We start from the raw sequence: 24085 nt of genomic DNA, 5'->3' as shown, positions 1-24085 counted from the left end.
CGTGTAAAAGTGTGTCTGTAATTAGAATCGCGGCGCTTACTGTCGTCTGATGTCGGCCGAACCGGCAAATCCCACGCCGGCACTAACCATCGTAAATCAAACCAGCGCAAAACGACGTTTACCTGTACAGTAAAACCGATTTATTTTGGTATTGGCATAACAATCATTCGTATAATTTTTCTTAGCATAGCAAGGAATTTTTTCCTTTTATAATCCGGCACATTTAAACAAATTTTACTTTCCAAATCTGGTGTGAAAATGCCCATTTGAAGATTACAAAAAATACAACTTCATAATTCAAATAAATCAGAGAGATATTTTAAGTCTTGTATCATATATATTTGTTTATATTTGTTTTTTTATGACATATTATTTATGTTTTAGTAACATGTATTCTTGGCACATATTTATACTTTATATTTGTATAATCTCGATTTTTAATTTCTTACATTTGATTAGCAATTATAATTAAGCAGTTTTAGTTTTTCTTTTTTATGTTATTGTTTTATTAGTATAGGACTACTTATGCTCTAAAGATAGAAACTCTCCATTTTAGAACAGGCTGTGCCATGTTAGATGGAGACTATCATAAACAGAGAACACTCCGTTTTCATTTTACTTTAATTGGTTTTATATAGATTCCTTGTTATTAAGTATGTATATTATTTTTTATGTTATTGTTTTATTAGTATAGGGACTACTTATGCTCTAAAGATAGAAAATCTCCATCTTAGAGCAGGCTGTGCCATGTTAGATGGAGACTATCATAAACAGAAAACACTCCGTTTTTATTTTACATTAATTGGTTTTATATAGATTCCCTGTTATTAAGTATGTATACTATTTTTAATGTTATTGTTTTATTAGTATAGGGACTACTTATGCTCTAAAGATAGAAAATCTACACCTTAGAACAGGCTGTGCCATATTAGATGGAGACTATCATAAACAGAGAACACTCCGTTTTCATTTTACATTAATTGGTTTTATACATATTACCTACCTGTTATTAAGTATGTATATTATTATTTTTTTGCAATAAATTTATAAATTAACAAATACATATATACTGGTGTTACACCACAGCCACCGATAGTTAAAAAAAAAACAATGTACGTTGGTGTTAGCTACTAAAGTCATAAGTCCTATCAGCACGTTGTTTTTTTTTTTTGCGCAACTACTCCAATGGTACAGGCGTATAGTGAGAATAGCATGTTAATGTAATTAGTGTCCTTAAGAACGAAGACGAGAACGTCTCGAAACCGGTAGACAAAGAAATGTCAATAACTGGTAATATACAATTATTTACTAACTATCATGAAATAATAATTCGTTCAATGTAATTAACTTTGGCTTTGAAAACCCACATAAAACAGTCGGACACTGTTATCATTTAAAAGCTTTCTATTCTTTTGTTTTCTAAAGGAAATATAATGTTCCTACCTTATGTCACAAAGTGTGTACCTACACAAAATATTCTAAGTGACTAACATAATGAAGAAGTTCAGTGCTAAGGGCTGCTAAAATAGAGTATTTAATTGTGCGGCGAAGTTTCTCGAAAATTTATGAAAAAAATAATCAAAATCAACTACTTTGAATCGTCACAAGTTCATGAAAACAATAAGCAATAATTTACAGCATTATATATTATATTATATTCATAAATTTATTGGAAAAAAAACATATACATAGTTAATAACAGGGAATCTATATAAAACCAATTAATGTAAAATGAAAACGGAGTGTTTTCTGTTTATTTTCTGTCTTTAGAGCATTAGAAGTAGTCATATACTAATAAAACAATAACATAAAAAAGAAAAACTAAAAATCGTTATTATGCAAATATGAAGTATATATATGTGTCAAGAATACATTTTATGTATTTATTTTCTTTTATTCAGGAAACATACAGTACAGTTACATAGTTTTATATTTTACAGAGTTAGACTTAACTCTAATGGACCAGTGATGTTTTCATATTATTGTATAGTTATATGCAAGGTTATTAATGAAAGTACAAAAAAGATAATGAAAAAAAAACCTAAATGGAAGTTGTTTAAAAATTGAAATTTAATTTTAAAAAGTTATTTTAAAGTTTGTAGTCAGTATTTACAAATGGAAATAATATTAAAAATGAAGAAAATTTGTAAAAGTAATTAAAAGTTAAGAATTAAAATTAAGAATGAAAAACATGCTCATATGTAAAAAAAAGGAAAAATATAAATATACACATATTTATTTTTAAGGGATTCAAAGAAACGATGAGAAGAATCTTAAAGTGAAATATAAGACGATAAATTTAAGTCAATTTAAAAAACATCTTCAAAATCAATGACACATTATAGTAAGAGCAGCAATATATACATATACAATATAAGTAATTAAAAGTATAAAAACATGTCAACGCAGCAGAGAAAAAAGAAAGAATAGAATAACAGGTACAGCAAGTAATCTTTAAAATTTGAGAAAACAATATAAGGAGAAGATTTTAAACCAAATGTAGTGGATAAAATTTCATTAAAGCGATTTTAGCAGTAATACAAATTTCGTAAAAATAGTAATGAGAATGATGTAAGTGAAACTGGGATCAACGGGAGTTTTATTCAAAAGTTTTCAATACACTATTTTGAAATAATTATAATCCTGTATGATAGGTTATAAAAGCTGTTAAAAGTGGAACACAATCTATGTAAAAACTAATTTTGTCATTTTTTTTGTATTGACGCTAGGTATTCGAAAGTTTGGGTGATTTCGTAGGGCACGTGATGGACAGTTAATTTTAATTTTATAGAGGGAAGTGAGGTTCGTATCGTCCCAGTGTCGTGTCATGCGCGGTCGAGGCTGTTCACGGAACTGGGGCAAGACAATATTGTCACGTATATTGTATTGCCCACACGTAAACAGCCCTTCGGGTAAAAAGCAGTAAAAAAAATCAAATATTTTAATTGAAATTAAATTTGGTTTATGAAATGAATACAGTACGTATGCACAAAATAATGTTATTATTTTATTAACTTAAATAGTCATATGGTAACCCTGGTCGTGGCAGCTAGTCAGGACCGGATGGAGACGTATCTTGGAGGAATCTAAGACCCACCAAGGTTTGCAATGTTGAGGCTGGAAAGACTGTATTTTAACACGGAGAGAAGTAAAGGGATGAAAATATAACTAAATGTGAGATCAGCGTGAACGGAGATATTCTGAATCAGGTAGAAGAATTTGTGTACCTGGGAAGTATGTTTACTAGGGACGGAAAGGCCGAAAAAGATATTGAAAGGAGGGTGAGTGCCGGGAACGGGGTGAACGGTGCACTAAAATCTACTTTGGCAAACAAATGTTTATCGCAGGAGGCTAAACTAGCAGTTCACAGTGGAGTTCTTGTGCCAACTCTAATGTATGGAAGCGAAGTATGGAAATGGAAAAAAATATGGTGAAAGTAAGCTAAATGCTGTCGAATGCGATCCCTCTGGCGAATGTGTGGTAAAACGATGTATTATAGGTGCACAAATGTCGAGATCCGCGAAGTGTGTAAGGCTGAGACATGCATTATTGACAGAATCAAGAAAGGGGTGCTGCGTTGATTTGGACATGTAGAGCGAATGGAAATGGAGTTTGAGTTTGGGTATCGTCTATTGTCTTGTTAACCTTAATAATAAGTTAAGGAATGCTATCTTTGTTTACTTTTTTATATTTTACTTTTTGTGCTGTTACATGTTCACTTAATTGCCATACTTACTAGTTCTTTTCTCAATGTATTATTATTGCGTTTATTAAAATTATTTTTTATTATCGACTTTTTAAAATCATTCTTATGTTGTTGAAATTCCATTTGCCGATGCGTTTTGAAGCTGCAAGACTTTTTGTGATGTTAGCTATCATATTATGCAAATGCTATCAACTATCAAATATCTAAATTTAGTAAATGGGGTCTAGAATTTCAATCGTCCATGCGCTCAGTAGCTGCAAGACTTGTTGTTATCTAAATTCTTATTTTATAAATTTTCTTTTTATTTCGTTTTTAAAATATCACTTAAACTCTAAACTTCATTGTAAAATAAAAAAATTAAAATGTAAACAGGGGCTAGATTTCTTATTCTCCATGCGCTCTGTAGCTGCAAGACGTTCTGTTATCTAGCTCATATATATCATAATTGGAGACGAGGAACTAGAATCCCAACCGTCCATGCGCTCTGTAGCTGCAAGACGTGTTGGGATATTTATTTATTGTACAGCGCCCTTGAGGTGATTTTCACAAAAATGGCGCTATATAAATTATCCAAACATTATTATTATTATTAAAACCATGTATGATAGGTGCACAAATGTCGTGCATGAGAATATTTTTTTAATTTTTTTTTTTAAATTTTATTTAGAAAACATACAGTCATACAAAATAAGTACTAAGAACAACAATTTTTTAACATAAAAAGACCAATTAAGTTTTCATAAATTAAAAAGATATAAACATTAAATGTGACAAAAAAAAAAAAAAAAAATTTTAAGTGAGAAAAGGATAATTGTTGACATTTGCGTTTTCCATGGAGGTAATAAATTAAAATAAATAAAAATACCGAATGTACACTCCGAGCCATCCACGCACACACATGAACGCACATATAAAACATACACAAACATATACATTACATGCGGCACATATACATAGCATAAACCGCTCAAGATGCACATTCAGCAACTATCCCAAATAATCGACCCCATGAAGAAATTTTCTGTACAAATGCAACGTGCAGTTAAAAATGTCTACATCAATACTGAGTCCGTTATAATTTCTACAGGTATGAATGAATATGTATGAATGTAGAGGAAGCGAGGTCTGTATGCCAAGATAGAGTGTTATGGCGTTCTATCCTCTCTGCCTACCCCTACGGGGAAACGGCTTGATGGTTTGTTGTTGTTGTTGTAGAGTAGTAAAAATAATGAAAGGTTTTTAATTACTTTGTATCAAAACGATATTAATGACTAATTGTATTAACCATGTTTTTCCTTGCCTTTAACATAGTATGTGTAAAATGTAGTTCCTGTATTTTTTTCGTCACGATTTGACGCCGTCTGCATCATCAGGTCATCAAATCCACCTTGATCTTTGCAGTTATGAACTTTCGCGGCAATGCTTTTATTTTTCGTCTACTCTCTATACAAAAATGTTTTTATCTATATATTTAATCCTCAGAGTAATAATGCGTAACCTAGAGAGGAGCCCAAACTTAGGAAAACCGGAAAACCATTCTATGACTATTGGGTGTTAAGTTAGCTACAGTTCGCAGCAAAACATTTATCATGATAGAGCAAATGGTTATAAAAAAAACATTACTATGTATCTTAGATCAAATGCCTAATCCTTATTTTTGTGTATGTAAATTAATTTTAGTCTATTTTATTATATCTTATATGTTTTTAATTTCTCTTTTCTTTTCTTTAAAAAAAAAAAATCTTTCTTTATTTTTACCTTTCACTAAACTTAATCTTTACCATTACTTAAATTGATTTTACACTCTTATTTTATATAATTTATGAAAGATGTTGAAGTTCTATAATTGAGAATATATGTAAAGAACGTTAGTTATGCTCACTTAAAAAATGTGTGTATTTTATGTATTCTTGTTTCAACACTTCACAGTACACTGTACACAAGTTCACTTCCAAATAAATTTAAAAAAAAAAAAAAACAATGGGCCGTACTCAGGTCGAGAATTGACAAATGGCTATTAATTTGCATTGTAATTACTTTTACATATGTACATGTGTATTTATCATTGCAGGGTTATTTCAATTTATTTTTCTATAATTCCCCTATATTTATTTTATAAAACTTAAAATACATGTGTGTGTTTATTTTTTTATTATTTATTCATTTTATTCACAATATTACATTTATTGATTCATAAATCCTAACTCCATGGAACCAAAGTCCTGTGTTGAGTTTGTCTGTTTGTCCGTCACAACTCCGAAATGGCGAGTCGTAGCGGCCTGAAATTTGGACACCTCATTTTAGATGCGATTTCAATTTAACATTGCTATTTTCGAGTAAAATTTGAATCGACCTCTACTCGGTAAAAAAAAACTCAAACTTTATATGGATGCCTAGTGCGGCCCCGACATATTGCCCGTAATCAACTGTCATTATCAACAGTAAACATACTTTAATTCACAAATGTATCCCCTAATTTAAGAAAAAAATAGTATCTGAAGTAAATATGTTGATATAAGGAAAGTTTTTAAGCAACATAATACACGTGTCGGGACAATAAATGCCAAAAATCAATGTAAATCATGGAAAATATTCTAAATCAATAACCTCTGAAAACTGACTCCTTTAACACATTTGACGCTCCTACTGCTGCAACCAAACATACTTCAATTCACCATAGTCGATTTTTATTTATTATAACGTAAATTACTAAGTTATTTACAAACAAAGCCAAGCACAGCTACAAAAGCATCCGATCGAACCGTTATGTTTATGTTGTCAAATAAAACAGAATGGCCACCAATTCGTTGCTAAAGCTAGGGTTTCCTAGGACAGCGGTGCCCGCATCTTAACGGCCGTAGTGAACGGTGATGCGGTGGACAGCCGTCGTAACGGTGCCTAGAGAGTGGTTTCCTAGGAAAACGGTGTTATCAACACCATTTAACACCGTTTCTCTAGGAAACCCCTCTCTAGTCGACGTTACGACGGCTGTCCACCGCATCACCGTTCACTACGGCCGTTAAGATACGGGCACCGCTGTCCTAGGAAACCCTAGCTTTACCAACAAACGAACATCGCTTGCGTTCTAAGAAACATAGTGATAGGGCTTCTCTCTATTACGCATTATTACTCTGAGATTTCATCCTTTTCTGCCCGGGTGTTATTAAAATATACCCGAAATTTATGCTTTATTTATTAAACTTCAATACAAAAATATGTGGATTCGGCGGGCCATTTGCTGAATAGAAACATCTTCCAACCACATAAAAAACAGCCTGGTAAAATAAAACTCTGGTCATAATTTCTAGCGACCTATTGAAACAAAATTTTCATCCGAAACCCAAACATATTTGAATACGTTAAAAATCACCCCAAAACGCCCAAAATTAGGCGTTTTTTTTTTAGTAAAACCTTACAGTTTTATTAAGATAAGTGTTAAATAAAATACACCATGAAATAAAAGGCACAATACACATTCTTATACTTAGAGGTAGGGGTCAGTGTTCAGGTAAGCTTTAAAAAAATCTTAATCATTTTTTCCAAAATGTAGTAAATCCTTAATTTCTCGGACAAGCAGTCCCTCCACAAACCCCTACCCCTCTCCTACCCAGCCGCTTCCCTTGTCCGCGTCTGGTGCGTATCGCTTCGTTGGTGAAATAAGTTTTTATCGGGGAGAAGTAGGGATAACGGAAGGGATGCTAGTCCGAGAATAAATGATTTACTCCATTTTGAGATCATAAAAATATTTTGTATTTTTTTAATTTTTGAAAAAAAAATTAGGATTTTTATAAAAGCTTATTGTGAGAAATGTTCCTTTGAAGTTTCGCAGTCTGGCCCTGAAAAACCGCGTATGTAGGTAAAGCCGCATCTTTCGTCTGTCGATTTGAAATAAATTCAAGCTATCATATTTCAAACTTTATAATCAATTTTTTTATTCGGATTTCCGCAATCGAACCCGTTACTTCATAAAATTAACCACAATGATGGCCGTCATTTCCCACGACTCATTACGGTTCTTACTTTTTAATAACTCAAAATGGATGATCTCAGACAAATTGACGATTAACTTATTATTTATGTATTATATATAATTAGATTGATGTGTTCATGATTTTCGAAAAGATTCCACGTAATCTTAATTTTGAACACTAATTACTATGTTTTCTGCGTTAAACCTTCATAATTAACATGGCGTCATAAAACGCCGTCTTTACTCTTTTTTATACATTTGGAAAGGTCAATAAGATCATGATATGTTATTAATTTGATTCTTTTTATAAGCATAACATATTACATTCTTTGGGCCCCGATTACAATGAAAAGTTAGCGGGGTTATCTTCAGTTGTCTTTAGGAAAAACAAATTATCTACTCCTAAATGCGTATGGATTTTATTTTATTAACATTAACTGCAAATCTGCCTTTTACAAACATTTATACTATTAACATATTTGGCCTAATATATATATATATTTTTTAAACATGAATTTCCTTATACTCAAGATTTATAAAAAAAAAAAAAAACTAAAAATTATACAAGATTTATATTTAAAAAAATAACCTAAAAATTATACAACATATTCAGTAGAAAGTTTAAATAATAAAACATTCTACAGTAAAACAACAAGAAAATCATAAGTACTGGTTTACACAGCTAGGCAAAGTGAACAATAAACTGTATATTTATTTTATTTATTTATTTATTTATTCACACTCTTTATCAAAATACAATTCCATATTCACTTTGCCCAGCTAACAAGGGTACATACCCCGTTCCAAGCTAGGCAATTACATTTTAATATATTATAATAGTTAACAAATTAATATAGAGCACAGACAAACAAAATATAAACTTATTCGGATACACATTTTGATTCATATACATACAGACATACACATATATATATATATTATGAAAAACATGAATAAATAAATACAATTACCATTCACCATCTTTGAAAAAGTTTAAAAGGTTTGTTCTATAGGAACAATACCCTACACTAAATATATCCGATACGTGGGAATAACTATTGCCGAGTTCATGAAGTCTATTTAATACGGCATTACAAGTATACACTGTCCGTGAATTGTTGCTACAAAACGGTGGCATCTGTCTAGTCATTCTTCCAGGCACCCTGACGTCTATGAGAGATAATAGTTCAGGGCAATCCCATATTGAATTTAATAAATTTAAAAGAATAAACTAAAAAGGTCTTTAATTTTTCTTCTATCGTTAAGTTTTAACAAATTTCAAATTTAATGGTTTTAGTAAAAAATCGTAATTTAAGTTTAAAATGTATATACCGTAAGAATTTTTTTTGGACTCTTTCAAGAGAATTTTGGTGACAGTTGTAGTTGTAGTCCATATTGTAGAGTTATACTCTTAACTGGCTTCTCACTAATGAAGTATACATCAACTTCAAAGTGCCTATGTTTTTGAATTCCTTAGTCACACGTCACATGAAGCCTAACATTTTTAGAGATTTACTAGTGATATTATTTATGTGCCTAATAAAGGATTATTTTTGATCAAAAACGATACCCAGGTCGCGCACCTCAGAAGTTGAGCCTAATAATTATATTTGTGTATATTAATTAAGTATATGTGTTTGTTTGAGAATTTAAAGAATCTAGGTTGCTTACCTGTAATTGAACACACAAAAGTGGAATCTGTACCTTAAGAGGATAAAACTCCGGAGTCCACTTTTTGCCATTTTGAAGTAAAACATGCAGAAATTATCGCAATAAGCTATTTTATACTTTAATAAAACACCGAAATTTACTTTCGTCGTAAAAATGTTTCTTTATATTAAAAAAAAATGTCTCCTTACTCGTTACCGACAAAGATACATCAAATTGTTACACAAATATTGAAATTTTTGTTAAAAAAACGATTTTTCCTTACAGAAAATTATAGATAACTCGGTTAACTTCTTGTCGTAATACGGGCCCTAGGCCGCGATTATAAACGCTATATTAATCAGTATATATCATTAGTAAAAAATTATGTACTAAAAAGTGTATATTTGTATGAAAATTTAATGTTTTTTTACATTTTTTATTAGTAAACTTTTATTTATTTTTAATAGAAAATAGAAGCATACATAACAAATAAAAATTATAAATCTTCATCGGTAACCTGTTACTGAACATGCTTAGAAAAAGAATGTATGCATATTACATTTTTCACACACAAAACTTATTTTTACTGTGTAGATAAAATTGAAGATAAATTTTAACGTTCCGGACCCTGGGCTACTATTCTAGACGCGTTTATAGCGCGGTGTTGCGCGTATTTACCTATTAAAACTCTCTCATTCCTCCGCAGCTCATGGCCGCGCATACTATTATGCATATCGTAGAGGTATAATGACGACAATGACTAACTCTCTTTCCTCCGCAGCTCGGGACCGCGCATTTTATTATGCATCGTAGGGGTATGTTGACAGAAACGACTAACTCGCTCTCTCTCTCATTCCTCCACAGCTCCGGGCCGCGCATGCTGCTGCTCGTGCGCGACCCGCGCGGCGTGCTGCAGTCGCGCCGCCACCGCGCGTGGTGCCCGGGCCGCGCGGACTGCGACCGGCCGGGGCTGCTGTGCGCGGACATGGTCGCAGACTACGCAGCTGCCGTGCGCATGGCGGCCATACACCCCCGGAGATTCAAGTAACCGATCTTTAATTATTATATCTTTTTTCGAATCATCCAAGCAACCTTTTCACGGCTTAAAAACATCTCCATTTTGAGATTTTAAATTTGATTTATTTATTTATTTACATACATAAGGTTATTGTACATTATTTGAGACAATAAGTCCCAACTCCATGGGACTAAAAGTCCCGTGTTGAGATGGGACGAGCAATTATATGACACAGACACATGAGTATATCACCACAAATATTGGATCAGAAACATAAAAAAAAATTATAAAAAATATTTTAAAAAACATATATATGGCACATCAATATGGTAAACAGTAAACTCAAGCATTCGGAAAATCATCAAGGAGTTTCCCACTCAAATCCCTCCCACTAAGGAAAATCCAGTCCTTAACTCCTTTCTTGAAAAATTTTTTTGTCCTTGAGAGCTTAATGCGTTCTTTCAAAATATTGAACACTCGGTGCGATAAATGAGAAATGTCTCTGAGCAAAAATCTGAAAAAATATTTTTTTAAAACATATATGGCACATCAATAAACGGTAAACGGTTAACTCAAGCATTTGGAAAATCACATGCATGGTCGCAAAGATTTTTTGCTGCACAATTGATTGCACTGTAGACTCGGGCAATTCGAAAGCCTTACCTTCAACTGAAAATTTACTACCATTTTCTATAATTTCGATTTTCGATAAATATCGCGTTATGAGTGCGCACTCGCCGGGAACGCGAATTTATTTACAATTTTTTGCTTACATTTGTTGCATTTTTTATTACATAATATAACCCTTTATTTATAAAAACAAAAAAATCCTACATAGGCATGGTCTGTGCGTGATTACCTGTACATCCTAATTTTACCAAGTCGTGTGGATTTGGACGATGCGTGTGAAATGAGTATTTGTGGAACTTGTTATTCTGTCTACAAATACAAAATAGAATATCAAAATATCCTGCATTCGAGAAGAAATGATCTGCTTTGAATATATCTGGATTACTTAGTCAAAAATAATGAGATTTAAAAAATAACGACAAAGAAGCAACATTTTTATTTTTTTATTTATCAAAAGCATACTAAAATTAAAATACAAATTATCAAGTCGTACTAAACTGCATAAAATGCAGTTCGTCAGCAGGCGCTTATAGTTAAGTTCTGATATACAGAGTGTTCTTTAAACCCTGTTCATCCGAAACCACGATGATCATTATGGGCAAGAAGACATATTAGCATATTTAAAAAAATATTTAGAACAAAGAAAAGTTTTACAAATAAAATATACAAAAAAACAAATAGTTGCTCACATCTGCAGGGAAGAAGTGAGGGGAGCGCGGCGCAGTATGAGATTCCCCCTCCCCTCTCCTCGTTTCTCCCCTGCAGAAGGAAGCAACCATTTGCTTTTTTTGATATTTAATTTTTTTTAATTTTATTCGTTTTAAAAAAATATTTTAATGTGCCAATATGTCTTCTTGCTCATACTGATCATCGTGGTTTCGGATGTGACAGGGTTTAATGAACATCCTGTATATACATAATCTTATCTCTTCCATTATATAACATATAAAAACTCTTATTTATATGGAAAAAAAAAAGAAAAATATGTATTCCCATGTGCATCGAAAATAAAAAATAAAAATTCCAAATAAAAAAGAAAAAACACAAAAAAATTTCAATATAAAAAACCACGTTCTAAAAGCCAGATTTTCAGCAGACGTCTTTGTCTTGAGCCACATATTTAAAAAAATATATTTAATGGCAGCATATTATACATTTTTGGTATATTGTACTCCAGTGTTCTTTTCCCGTATTTATTATTGAATTTAGGGAGAGCTAGTCCATCTACACTAGTGAACCGAGTATTATATACATGCTCCAATTTGTTTCTATATTCAGATAGAGACGCATGCTGAGAAACCAGCTTGGACCATAATAAAGCTTTAACAGATAAAATATTTATAGATTTATACAATAATAATATTGGAATATCGTGTCGCTGACAGTACAATTTTTTTAAATTAATAATTTGATCATTGAATTTTGTAAGTTCTGTACAATGTTTATGTTTGTATTACTAGAAAAAGCCCACGAGGTTAAAGCGTATCTTATAATTGATTCTGAAAGTGACAAATACATTATTCTTAATGTACTATTTTATTTTATTTATTTATTAAAAGAAAACAACAAAAAAAAAATATTTACAAATAAACCAAAATTATAGACCAATTATAGTTTTCTATACATTACTAAATACAATTTTAAAATCAAAAACTTTGTTCCAATAAAGGAAAAAAAAGAATGTATGAAGCATATGTAAAAACTAAAATATGTTATATGCAACTACTATGGGGAACAGGATATCAAAATGACATAAACAGACTACAAAGACAGCAAAATAAAATATTAAAGTTAGTATATGACCTTCCCTATCTAACAGCAACTAAAGAACTTTTTGAACAAACTAAACAATTAGCCACTGATGTAATTGTAGACGAAGAATTAAAACTTGAAAAAAATTGTAGTAAACATGAACACAATACGAGAATATCAGAAAAATATCATATACAATCTTTTAAAACGAGAAAAGGACAATCGAGACTTATAAACCATGGACTGAAATTATACAATAAACTACCAGACAAAACTAAACAAAAGACTCAGACAACCTTTACAAAATATGTTAAAAATATTATTATGAACAGTAGAATGTGAATTTTAAAAGTGAAAACATTTTGCTAAATGTATGTAACCCGTAAGGGTTTATCAATAAAAAAATTAATTAAATTTATGTCAAAAAATGACAAAAAAAGCGTACATTGAAATAGCCACACCGCATCATTCCACACGTAAAAAATAAATAAAATATTACAGTAATAATGAAATAATAAAAAAATAAAAGAAAAAGTTTTTGTATACTCGGACTTAAAAATCATTTCGCCGGCGGATCTATACGGAGTAATACGGAGCTATCAGTCCTCCCTTCTTTCTTCTTTCAAACAAGAGAAAATAATTACAATATTAAAGTGTACAAAAAAATAAAATATTAGGTAGGTACAGTTAGATTAAATTATAATTATTATTTTTAATTAGGGTTCTAGAATTTTCTTTAAATTTGTTTAAAGTGAGGAAATATATTTATAAATATCTATTTCAGCAAAAACGTGTTATAATTATTTGAAATTCTCCGACTATACTACTATTAGGGACATAATATATCAATATATACATTTTACCAACTATTGATCAAGTCTATTACACAATTTTTGTACATGAGCATCCCATTTAAAATGGCAATGCAAATGGTATACACAAAAAACTGAGAAATAATAATGTGAAAAACCCAAATATTTAATTTTTAGAGCCATTTTCAACGAGTTGTAAATAATTCACTATTATAAAATGGAAATAAAGTTGGAGTAGAGTGGGATTCGAACCACGGACCATTGGACCGTGAGTCCGAGACACTAGCCACAGGACCACAACCCGATTTTAAAAATATATAAGTCACTGCACAACTCTGCTCCAGAATATCTAAGGGAACTCTGCATTCCAGATGGACTAGCTGACAGACGTCTTACGCTTAGATCAGCTACATCTACGTCGAAAGGAAAAGTTATTATACCTCTAGGCAAACAGCGCACTAAATTCGGCGAACATGCATTTGCGGTCGCAGGCCCTACGGCATGGAATGCTCTCCCAGCAGAAATCCGAAACTGTGAGAGTGAAGTGACGTTTGGGAAGAAACTTAAAACCCACTTGTTCTCTAAATCATTTTAATAAATTCATAGTATGTGATGGAAAAGTAGTATGAAAAAGTACATTATTTTTCTTAAATAAAAAAGTTAAAGTTAAAATTAAATTTATATCTTTATCCATTTGTAAATACTCACTACAAACTACAAACTTTAAAATATCTTTTTCTCACTTAAATTTTAATTTTTAAACAACTTTCGTTTATGTTTTTCTTTTTCCTTCTCTTTTTTATACTTTCATAATTAACCTTACATATAATTGCTTTTTAATATGGAAACTTCACTGGTCCATTAGAATTAAGTCTAATTGTGTAAAATATTAAACTTTGTAACTGTACTGTATGTTTCCTGAATAAAAGAAAATAAAAAAAATAATAAAAAAAATAAATAAAATATAATCACTTTGTAAAGCGCCCTTGAGGTATTATATTACGAAAATGGCGCTATATAAGTTATCCATAATTATTATTATTATTACTCATTCGTTATAAAATAAATAAATAAAATAAGCAGTAAGTATGTTAATATCGGTCTGCGGTCACACACGCAACATTTCCCGGCCAAAGCCACCTTGGATTAAAATAATATACAAATAATAAATCAGTTTGTAATGTCTGCGGCTCCGCCGAGTGGTTACAGTTGAATTATATCGAGATGCAGGTTCCCGGTTCGAGTACTACCAACGGTACATAGTAGTATATGCGATGCTAGCGCTCGTGCGAGTATTACATGGCTCGGAAAATGGTTCAAGATCTCGTGCACGATTCGATCTAATAAATTTGTGCCGTGTAATTCATTCACATTATTATGCATAATTCTCCTTTCTGCACCTAATGGTGCATAGGGTGCTGCATCGGTACACCAATCGCAGCGTATCGCAGGCTGATCTGGGGTTACTCCCTGTGAATCAGCTTACGAAAGGATTTTTTTAAGACGAATTTTTTTCGAAGAGTCAAAAAAAAAATCTTTTCAGATAATTGTTTTTACTTTTTTAATTTTTTTTATTTATTTTAATAGTATAATTATACATTTTTACAATTAAAAAAAAAATCACTTGTTATATTTTTACTAAAACTAAAATCCCACCAAGCCACTTTCAGTAGCTTGTTGGTGAAGATTATATTTATACTAACTTAATAATATTATTTACATTTATAAAAACAATAAATAACAGATAAAAATTAACAGCCGGAAAGATCAGAATAAACATGTTTATACAAATAATAATACATAAATTTATTTTTTGAATACAAGTAAATATATGAAAAATTAAAATATTTACACCTAAGCTACTATTCATATATAAACTCTTGATCGAGTAGCCACTCTCTTATTTTGATCTTGTTACAATGTGAGTTGAATTTAAGTTATTTTGGTAATAAATCAAAAAATCTAGGTACTAAATATTTTACAGTTCTATTTCCATACTTATTACATACTTTTGCTACTACCAAGCCATCATTAGACGTGTTCTTTTTAACCATTATTACAGTGGAGCCTCGTTAATCCGGACCCCTAAAATCATAGGGGGGTCCAAATTAACGGGGTGTCCGGATAAAATAATGTGGGAGAAATATTATCATTTACACATCAAAATAAAATCACAATAATTTGTTTAAAAATTGTGTTTTATTCATATACATACATATATCTTTCTATCTACATGCATATCTATTATTATAGGCGCTGTACAAAGTCACAATAATTTGTACCACCTGTTTCATGTACCAATAAGTAAAACATCGTATGTTAAAAATGCTTTTTTTCGTAGGTCCTACGATAATACAAAATTTATTGACATAGACTACGCAAACATCACTCTGTCAGATTTAAAATTTACACTAAAAATGCATTATGTAACTTGGTAGACATTATAATAATAAATATGTACATCTCCCTTCCCCTCCTTATCCTCTCTTCGTGCATCCTTGTTCTAATCCCGCCCAATTTACAATAACTTACTGTTCTTTAAAAAAAAAAATCTTTGATTAATAAAAAATATTTACGAGAACATGAAAATAATATTTTTATATGTATTTATATAATATGTAATATATTTTCTTAACATATTACAACAGAGATGAAGAACATTTAAGAGAAGGTAATATAGAAGTCTAGGCATCTACAGGGCTTATGACCTGTCAATGGCTGGTTTAAGTGGCCACTTTACACACTGTGTAACATTCACCATTCTGCCTATATTTGAACATCTATATTCCTTCAATTCTTTCATCTGTTGAAGTTTGTGAAGTTAAAGAGCTGAAACCTTTATTTATGCGGGTGAGATTCATCCAATTGAATTATTTCACCTACATACTAGGCAACGCCTGAAAATATTATATTTTCAATTTCTATACTTCTTCATGGACCAGGTAATTTATCAACAATATTTTGAGTTTGTCCAAATTTTTGTAGACAAGAACCGGATTCAACTCCCTGGGGAGCTGTTTACATTAACATATTACAACAGAGATGAAGAACGTTGCCTAGTATGTAGGTGAAATAATTCAATTGGATGAATCTAACCCGCATAAATAAAGGTTTCAGCTCTTTAACTTCACAAACATCAACAGATGAAAGAATTGAAGGAATATAGATGTTCAAATATAGGCAGAATGGTGAATGTTACACAGTGTGTAAAGTGGCTACTTTAACCAGCCATTGACAGGTCATAAGCCCCGTAGATGCCTAGACTTCTATATTACCTTCTCTTAAATGTTCTTTATCTCTGTTGTAATATTTTAATATAAACAGCTCCCCAGGGAGTTGAATCCAGTTCTTGTCTACAAAAATTTGGACAAACTCAAAATATTGTTAGTATATTTTCTTTACTAACTTTGGATAATTTGTGGAAATCTGTTGTTGGTTCTGAGTTTATACACTGTCTGTTTGTTTACTATAAATATGTATATAGATCTGTTGGTTTTCCAAATAAAATAAAATATATAAATAGCTATTTTCCGACCCATGCAATTCAAGCCTCAGTAAGAAACTACCGATGCTTTGTCTGACCCGTGGAAAGTGGTACAATCGACCGGAGACGATGCGAATTGATTTCGCTTGTGCCATTTACTTGCTTGACATTATGCCGCCTATATATCTCACCCCGAAAGTACGCCGCGGTATGTCTTAATTCGCGGCATTTGTTCGCGGTTAAGTGGAGTACTGCGCTCAAATATGCCTGAAAATATAAGTAGACCGTGGCCGCGATTATGATGGGAAGCTAAGGACGTCGTACCTTCACCATGACGGTATAGTTGAAGATAAATTCTCCCGAGCGATTACGAAGATGCACTACCGGGGGGTCGGTAGTACATCGACATGTAACAAGGGGAAGCGTACGTCACGGTACACAAATCTACGCACAAAAGTGACATAGCTTCATCATGACGTCATCGTTGAAGATGAATTCTCCCGAGCGATTACTAAGATAAACCACCGATCCCCCCACCTTCAAGATTTGATGTGAGTACATACGGGTCTAGAACCTCTCGATACGCATATCTACGCATTGAAAGTGACAACAATTTTATTCCACGGAGCAATTTTTCCTTTCATCATCATCATTCCTTTTCCGCATAGGGCACTGCATTGGTACACCAATCGCAGCGTATCTTGATCATTTTTGTTACACGAAGCTAAGATGATTACTTACAGTCTTACGCTTCAGGTACCAGTCCAGGGACTATGAAATATTCTAGTGTGAAAACACCCTTTTAAATAAATATTTCAAATCATCCATGTCGGGAATTGAACCCGAGACCTCTTGCATGGCAGGCTGACGCGCCGACCATTACACCACGAGGCCGACAAAATTTTTCCTTTAATCACGATTTATTAAAAAATTTAATCGTTCTGAAGTTGGTACTTTTTTTTTTTTAAAAGCCTATTATAAATGTGAAAGAATCAATTTCGAAATCGAATTGGATTCTGACGCAACTGTTAGTTTTAAAAACGAACGGCTAGATGCACAAATAATGTGTCTAGTTTCTGCCCTATTAACGTGTAAGAACATCTAGGAGTAAAATGTTCACACTAAAAAATCTATTTAGTTATTTTATTCTTTCCATCTGTTTTACTATCTTCCTGAGTGTATGTATCGGGTCCTTAAAGAAGCCGGCCTTGTAATCGCTTGGTAGATAAATACAGACGATCGTTAAGCGTACGATCTTGGTAATTGTCAAATGTCATAATTTTTTTTTGCTTGAATTGGGATTTATTGGAGTTCGTAAACGCTTTGAAGAAGGCACAAAACTTAACTTTGAAATAAATTAAGGGGCGTTTTAAATATATCAATAGATGGAAAAAACGCATTATATTTAGAGCAAGAACGATAGAGGAAAGAGTGTTGTGCATAGTTGGTGCTACAGACTGGCAGATGGAATAAATACTTATTTCTTGTCACGCGAAAGGGGACATATTAATTTTGGAGAGTAGATTAAAAGAGTCTACTTTATTATTTAATAGTTTATATAAATAGCATAATTCAGATGTAGTGCGTCTATTTTCATGGGTAAAAAATTCATTTTGTTTAGCAGATTGGCTGTAAGTGCATAGCCTTTTATTGTTTTTATAATCTAGGTATTTAAAAAAATTTAGTTGAACATTTTCAATCCTTTCTATGTTTGTTATGTGTTGCGGGCTCCACACAACGGATGCAAACTCCAAGTTACTGCGTACAAAAGTGTTGTATAAAGTTTTCAATGTGCTTGGTTTTTTAAAGGGTTTGGAAATTCTTAAAATGAAGTCCAGCATTTGGTAAGCTTTTTCAACTATTGAATTTATGTGAGACCCAAACAGCCATGGATTTCCTCGCTAGGGAGTTATTTAGATCTAAATTTCATATGATAAAGGTTTCAGCTCTTTTACTTCTCAAAAGTCAACATTGAGGGGAGACCCTTAAGCCCACCATCCACCCGCAGCTGTTATAGAGTCCTGAGGGACTCTCTGTCAGCTGCGCATAGAGGAAAGTTATTATAAATATTCCTAAGGAATACAAACTCTATGCAGATTAAAGAGGGGGGAGGAGGACGTATGGACAGAGGCCAACACGTCGTCCCCACCCCTCAGGATCCCCTCAACGCCTCTGTTTTTTTTTATTCAAAAAAATATGTTAACAAACAATTTACATAAATAAACGTATCCAAATATACAAAAACATTTTCTTAAAACTATAGTAACATAACAAACATAACTTACACAAAACATAAGTAAAAACACGGATATTTACATTGAGAGAACGACTTTGGATAAAGAAGGACTCCCTGGGTGGTCAGAGGCAGAGGATCCGAATACCACCCCCGTAAGGGGAGGACAAAACAAAAGAACGCGTGCGTTCCGCTCGGAAGGAAGCACAGACCCAACTGAATGAGCATCCCACAGGAACAGTTGCCTTTCCCACCATATTTTATCCACCTAGGCGTCCGCGCATCTGAGGAGCTCCCAACGCGATACCCAAGTCCGGACAAACTGACGGAAGAGTGCAAAATTCGTACTGTTGGCCATCAGATCCACATTCCACGCTGGTCGCATGACCCCTGTCAGACCATTCAAAAGTCAACAGATGGAAGAGTTGAGGAAATGTGTATGTTACAAACTTAGGCAGAATGGTGAATGTTACACATTGTGTAAAGTGGCCACTTAAACCAGCCAATAACCATGATATTAATAATGTTTCATAAGGCAATTTCAAAATTATATAAAATGTCTTCCTCGGCAGGGAATATTATCTTTAATTTAAAAAAAAACGAACAAATAAATGACAGGTCATAAGCCCATATTCCATATTACCTTCTCAAAAACGTTTTCTCTCTCTGTTGCAACAAATTTAGGTTTTTTTTTTACTTGGCGAGTTTTCCATGTGGACTCTGATCTTCTGTGAATTTCTAGAATATAATTATGTAAGTATGTCAAAAAATGCGCTGCGGTTAAATTGAAATTTTCCACATTATTTTCATATCATTTAAAAATTATACCCGCATCATAATAAATTATTATCGATAAAATTGCAATTATTTAAAACAGCATGGGTAACAGTTTATTGTGTTCCTGTATTTCTGGCGTCGAATGCTAAGGATAAGGATTCCAGCCAGAGAATGAACGTCTCCGAATTATATCAGTCCAGAAACCGCGTACGCACATCAAACTAAAGCCGACAAAACTACTCATGTATTAGTAGTTTTACGTTTCGGCCATTAGACGGCCATTTCTCTGTAGACGTCGCTCAGTACGCAACTGCCGATTTAAATTCAATTACACCGTGTTGTGTCGTTTTAAGTGTCAAAATACTGCTGGGATTAAAAGGGAATACAAATTTGGACTTCCTATTAGAATACGGGCCCAAGGCCGCGATTATGAACGGCTATCTTCATCGGTATATATTGAGACGGTACAAACTAATATCGATTCACTGTTTAACAGTTTATATTATATATATTATAGTTTAGTTTATATTTACACCTGAGGATGGGTAATACTGATTACCCGAAACTAGTCGTGTTTTAATGTATTAAACTCTTGTGTGCTAAATTTACAAAGTGTTTTATTTTAAATAAATTGCTTCTAATAATCTAAAATAAATAAAATAAAATCTATAAATTGTATATCGAGGATTCCAAACGCCATATCACCCTGTCTTTGCATACATACCTCGCTTCCTCTACATTCATACATCTTCCCATGCACGCACGCTGATTATTCCTACTCTTGACATGTCCATCTTCAAGTATTTAATGGACTAGATCGTGCCGTGTCTTTCTCGGTCTTCCTAGTTTTCTGCATCCATCAACATTCGCATCGTAGATCCTTTTAGCCGTTATTTTGCCGTCCATTCGCTCTACATGTCCAAATCAACGCAGCACCCCTTTCTTGATTCTGTCGATAATGCATGTCTCAGCCTTACGCAGTTCACGGATCTCGACATTTGTGCGCCTATCATACATGGTTTTACCACACATTCGTCTGAGGGATCGCATTCGACAGCATTTAGCCTACTTTCACCATATTTTTTCTATTTCCATACTTCGCTTCCATACATTAGAGTTGGCACTAGAACTCCACTGTGAACTGCTAGCTTAGCCTCCTGCGATGAACATTTGCTTGCCAAGGTAGATTTCAGTGCACCGTTCTCCCTGTTCCCGGCACTTACCCTCCTTTAAATATCTTACTCGGTCTTTCCATCCATAGTAAACATACTTCCCAGATACACGAATTGTTCTGTCTTATTTAGAATATCTTCGTTCACACCGATCTCACATTTAGTTATATTTTCATCCCTTTCAAAAACCATCACTTTCGATTTATCAACATTCATAAGAAAATAGCTTTTCTTGCATAAATCGTAGACTTTTGTTACCAAGAATTTCGGGTCTTCTTTGCTGGTCATGTTACTTTGTATTGGTTTCTTTTTTATTTATTTATTTTACATAAATTGCCTTTAACATATATTGAACATAAATATGAAAAAAAAAACATATATAAAAACATAACAAAAAATTATAAAATTGCATAACTATAGCAATAGTAACAAGTAGGTAAATACACATAAGCAACCAAAAATATTAACGAAATAAATACATAAATATGAAAAAACAAAAAAAGGAAAAACATTTTTAAATATAAAGAAAAGTTTAAGAATAATATTGCGAGAGAAAAAAAGAAATCAGACTCGTTTTATAACTATCAAGTCCAGAACCAAATTTTTATTTTATTTATTAATGAAATCATACAGTCTTTATATAAAACAAGGTACAAAATAACAATTTTAAAAAGTAAGACCAATTACAGATTTCACACTAATGAATGCAGGAGGAGAGGGGAAAAATAATTTAATTCTAAAAAAGTAAAAATAAAAATATTACATAAAAAGTTCATAAAAAGGAGAAGACATTGTAAAGCTACTCTACTTTCCTCCCTCTCTTCTGCTTCCATGAACATTTAATTGTAAAAAAAATCACAACTAACAATAAATTATTCGATGCAGGTAGTAGATGTAGGTAAGTATAAATTAACAGTTGAAATCAAATGATTAAAATTAAAAGTAAAGTTAAAATTAAAATGAAAAGTTTCAATTAAAATTAAGTTAAAAGTTTAAATTAAAAGTTAAAATTAAGAATTAAAATTAAATATATCAGCCTTGTCCTCATACTGATTGCCATATCTATGGAGCCTGGGGATAGGCGAGTGCATGTGATAGTTGGTTCTAGAACTTGCAGAGCAAAAAGGAGATATGTGGCGGGCATGTCGACCAGGTACACGGAAACACACCAACTCCAGCAAATCTGGACAGTCAATTAATGAATAGATCACCTTAAAAAGTAATATTAGGTCAGTTAGGATTCTTCTGTCAGAAAGTCTTAAAAGATTTGCTGAAGACAACAATTGATTATAATTAAATAAAGCAGCTGGAATATGAAGTTTAAAATTAATATATTTTAGAAATTTCTTCTGGACGCGCTCGATTGAATCAAAATGGTACACGATAATGGGGCGACCAGCGACCAGACTGGAGAAATATATTCTCAACGACTTCTAACCAAGGAGCAAAAAAGTGACTTGATTGGTGCGATACTTTCAAATTTATTATTAGTTAAGTACACAAATTAAAGTTTTTAGTTCCTCTCTCCACACTTAGATTAGTATATTTGTCTCTGGGAGAATCCATAATAAGATACGGGATCACCGCTTGGGGACATTCTTGTGCAACAAACATCAAATATGTACTAAATGTTCAAAATGCACTTGTCAAATTGATTGCACCCAATTATGTATACAATCAGAGGAATAATACCCCATTTATGTATAATAAATTAAATGTTTTACCAGTTAATGGTATTTTATGGAGCAAAATTATTATCCAACAGATGTTCAGCTCGATATATAAAAATAAATTAGAACACAGCTATCTAACAAGATTTACATCTGTTGATGGCCTAGTAGTACCAAAATTTAAAAATAAATATGGACAACGTACGTTGGATTATATTGTTCCAAAAGTATTTAATTTGTTGCCACTTGGCATGAAAACATGTCATAGTAAAAATAAAATTAAGTTTCTATTACGTAAGTGGTTAGTAGATAAAACGTTCCTATATTGATGTATTATTTATGTAATACATTTTTATTTTTATTTTTTAAATTTATTTTTATCCCTCATTGAATACATTTTTGTTATTTTCTTGGGTTAACCTTTTCTTTTCTTTTATTACTTTCTTATTTCATTTACACTTTTTAGATCTTAATTTATATGCACTTTTAATTTTCTTATTATTTTTTTTTTCTGTAGATATGAATTTAAATTCTCGATTTACTTTACTTTGTTTAATTTATTTTTTATCTTGTTTTGATTACATTTATGAGCACACACTATTTATATATGTGTCTATTATTATTTTTTCTTATATTTAAAATATATTCAAGTAAATTACTATTCTTTAATTTTCATTGTATTATTTTACTCTATTTTCTTACTTAAAAAATTAAAAAAATCTTTAAATTATTTTTATGTTTATTATTTTATACGTATTCAGTATTATGTCTGTACTCGTCTTTTTGATTATTAATTAAAACTAATGTCTGAGCACCCGATGACAAACTATTATTGAATAGTTTATCGGGACAAAATATATCTTTATACTTTGTTTTCTTTATAATGTATTAATATTGTAATAATATGTATATTTTATTGAATAAAGACTCTATAAAACAAAACCCTACAAATAAATCCCAACATACTTATAATATATATATTATATTCATGTAGTGAAGGTACATATTTTCGCTTGGTTAAGATCATTTCTTGCATTCCCGTTCACCTTCACACGACATACCTCGGTTCTTACGTGCAATGCCACCGATTTCCGTTTTTTTTTCATTCTTTACAAGTAAATAAATACTTTTTTTGCTGTGTATAATAATCATCGCTTTACGCGCAATTTCTACATCCCATTAATATTCATAAAATACAATCTGAGCATTAC

The 24085-nt window shown here is 31.9% G+C and overlaps 1 protein-coding gene across 1 annotated transcript in view; it reads left to right on the top strand.

The window, feature by feature from the left end:
* Positions 1-24085, top strand: part of LOC148278505 (carbohydrate sulfotransferase 3) — a 46777-nt gene that overhangs the window by 7309 nt on the left and 15383 nt on the right. The window contains exon 2 of the mRNA XM_088231295.1: positions 10191-10370. Coding sequence (XP_088087421.1) covers positions 10191-10370 — 180 coding nt within the window. The remainder of the gene's footprint in view (positions 1-10190; positions 10371-24085) is intronic.

The sequence above is a fragment of the Micrasema longulum genome, unplaced genomic scaffold, assembly GCF_059751315.1.
Source record: "Micrasema longulum isolate JH-2025_06_02 unplaced genomic scaffold, ASM5975131v1 h1tg000870l, whole genome shotgun sequence".
In the NCBI taxonomy this organism is placed as follows: Eukaryota; Metazoa; Arthropoda; class Insecta; order Trichoptera; family Brachycentridae; genus Micrasema; species Micrasema longulum.
Note: the sequence above shows the minus strand (reverse complement) of the source record. Positions and strands in the feature narration are given on the sequence as shown.